Genomic DNA, 2934 nt, shown 5'->3' on the forward strand with positions numbered 1-2934 from the left:
AGCTTTTAGTAAAATTTCATAATTCTTATTCTCCAACAACAGCTTCTCAGAACAATGATCCTCCTCTCACTGCTCTCCCCCCCCCCCCACCCCGCCTTCATTCCTCAGTCACAGTAAGAGAATATACTTCACCATGTGAGGGCATCAAAATTGACATCACACATTGACACCCGAAACTAACATAACACTCTTTGTTAACTGCACTGGAATTTAAAAAATAATAATAATAAGATAGGAGTACCAAAAAAAAAAAAACCCAAAAACCTGACGTCACAATTTATTTTGAGTAAATTACAATATATCTATCCTGTGGAATACTTATCTGCTGTTTAAAAGGACATAATAAAAAAATAAAAATAAAAATAAAAGGATGAGTTAATTCTAAATCTAAGAGTCTAAGGAGAAGCCCCATAATAATAAAAGCTAACACCAAAAAAAGCACCTACCAGGTACCTGGTCTAAATATTTTACACAATTTATTTATTTACTACTCAAAAAAACCGTATGAGGTAGACACTAATGTTTTGGCCATTTAATAAGAAAACACAGATACAGAGAGGTTAACTTGCTTGCCCAAGATCATGCAACTCATCAGTGGAAAAGCAGGGATCTGGTTCCAGAGTTTGTGCTCTTCAGCACTGTGTAGCAGTGTAACACCATTCTTTATTTTTAAAGCCCTCATAAGTGAACATATATTTCTATATGCTTGTATTAGCATAGAGAACAATGTGGAAGGAGACGCACCTGGGCATCTGCACTGGTTACTTCAGGAAATAGAAGCAGAGAACGATGGGAGCCTGGGGTAGACACTAAGTCATTGTCTATATATGATTCTTTGAATTTTCTAATAACAAGCTCCTATCAATTTGGGGTTTTTAAATATTTAAATAACTAGTTTTTTAAAGGAAGAGAACATTTCATAGAATCTGATGCGAGGGATTCCAGCCCCGTTCCCGAGTCTCTGAAGTGATCAGCCACACAACACCCTCCCGCGCGCCCCCTCAACCCCCGCCCGGTTCTGGTGAACTCAGACTAGGTCTGAATCTGAAACAGAGTCACAGGGAGGCCCCAGGGGTTCAGGAAGCACAGATCTGAACATTCCAGGGCTGAATAGAGAAATATTTGTATGTTTGCCTGTGCGTGGGTGTTTGTATGCATGTATTTGCTTAAAACACTGTTTTTTGCGAAATTCGGGCTTCTGCTTTGATCAGTTTGTTACATTATAACCATGCCCAGATATGAGGCTGATGCAATCAATGTGCGGACTCCACAAAGGGATATCTTGAGTAACCAGCACAGACACCTGAATCACACCCTGAGAATCTTTATTCTAGCAGGTAATGAGCATATAGAAGTTTTTCCCAAAGGGAGATTTCAAATGACTATTTCTAGAAAGACTATAATTCACCACAAACTATCTAATTATCTTCTTTTCCTCAGTAAGTATTCAAGGATTCAAGGACCTTCAGGAGCCTTTGGTTTAAAGGCTAAATTCTAAAGAGGTGTTGAATCACAACCCTGAGAATCCAGCAAGAATCTGAAGGACAATGGTAGTGTGTGTACATAACACACCTATAGATCAACACAGTGGGATGGCTGGAGACACAAAGAAATGATAACAATAGCTGACATTAACCCAAGACCGGCTTGGTAGGTGAATCACTGTGCTAAGCATTTTGCATGGATCTCATTTAATCTTCATGATAACTCTATGAGAAGGTACCATTATGATCTTGATTTTATAGATTAGGAAACTGAAATCTAGAGAAGTTAAGTAACTTTTACCAAGTAATAGAGATCATACGTAGTAGAGCTAGGTAGTGTACCTTGGGAGCTTAACCTCTATACTGCCCTGCTTCAGTGGATCTATATATCATTCAGAATGTCTACAGAGCTACTTCCAAATAAGGTACCTTCTCAAGGTAGTGCAATGCCTTACAAACAGACACTGAAGCCAAGCTGCCTTAGTTCAGCCCCCTCCCCTGCTGTATACAAGCTGTAGAGCTTTGGGAAAATTACTCAACCTCCCTGGACTTCAGTTTTCTCATCTGTAAAATGATAATAATATTGGTGCCAACCTCACAATCTTGTAGTGAGGATTAAATAAATTAATGTATATGAAATGAATATAAGACAAGATAATACATGTAAAAGTAATGCACATAAAGAACATTCCTGTACATAGTAAATACCCAATAAATGGCAGTGTTATTTCAGTCCAGCAAAAGACACTCCCAGAAATGCCTCAAATTTTCCCTTGCAAGGCATGTATGGAGGAATGTGTCTTCCAGTATCTATGTCAGTGCCAAATAAGTATCTTTTAAGGTGATAAAGCAATCCTTAAATTTGGCACTACTATTTAGTTGGAAGAGGTTGAGAATAAATACAGTATAAACCAAGCCCTTTAATTTCAGACCTTCTTTGTTCTGCAAAGCTACATGACTACACTTACTTGGAGAATCAGGATTTTGTGGGGAGAATGACTTCTCCAAGGACTTGGATTCTTTCTGCTCCATTTTCTCTGTGGTTGAACCCAGCTCCTCTTTCTTTATTTCTCTTTGCTTGTTCCATTCCTCATTTTCAATCTCGTCGGTATGAGGCTGGTCAGATTCTTCCAGCATCAGATCTTTTTTACCTCTGACAGCCCAGTGCATTGACTACATTAATTAAAAGCAGACACATAATATAAAATCAATATTATATAGTATTCTATATTTAAAGTTCAATGTGTGGTAAAACCTGACCTACTATTATGAATTTTTCTGTAGGTTTTATTTCAAAATAAAAATGTTAATTTTGGGGTGCCTGGCTGGTTCAGTCAGTGGAGCAGGTGACTCTCGATCTCAGGGTGGTGGCTTTGAGCCCCAGGTTGGGCCTAGAGCTTACTGAAAGAAAGAAAGAAAGAAAGAAAGAAAGAAAGAAAGAAAGAAAGAA

General features: G+C 38.2%; 1 protein-coding gene across 1 annotated transcript in view; it reads right to left on the reverse strand.

The window, feature by feature from the left end:
- The window catches only part of DNAJC12 (DnaJ heat shock protein family (Hsp40) member C12), a 31372-nt gene that overhangs the window by 5206 nt on the left and 23232 nt on the right, over positions 1–2934 (reverse strand). The window contains exon 4 of the mRNA XM_032423930.1: positions 2453–2657. Coding sequence (XP_032279821.1) covers positions 2453–2657 — 205 coding nt within the window. The remainder of the gene's footprint in view (positions 1–2452; positions 2658–2934) is intronic.

This window comes from Phoca vitulina, unplaced genomic scaffold (assembly GCF_004348235.1).
Source record: "Phoca vitulina isolate PV1807 unplaced genomic scaffold, GSC_HSeal_1.0 scaffold29, whole genome shotgun sequence".
Classification (NCBI taxonomy): Eukaryota; Metazoa; Chordata; class Mammalia; order Carnivora; family Phocidae; genus Phoca; species Phoca vitulina.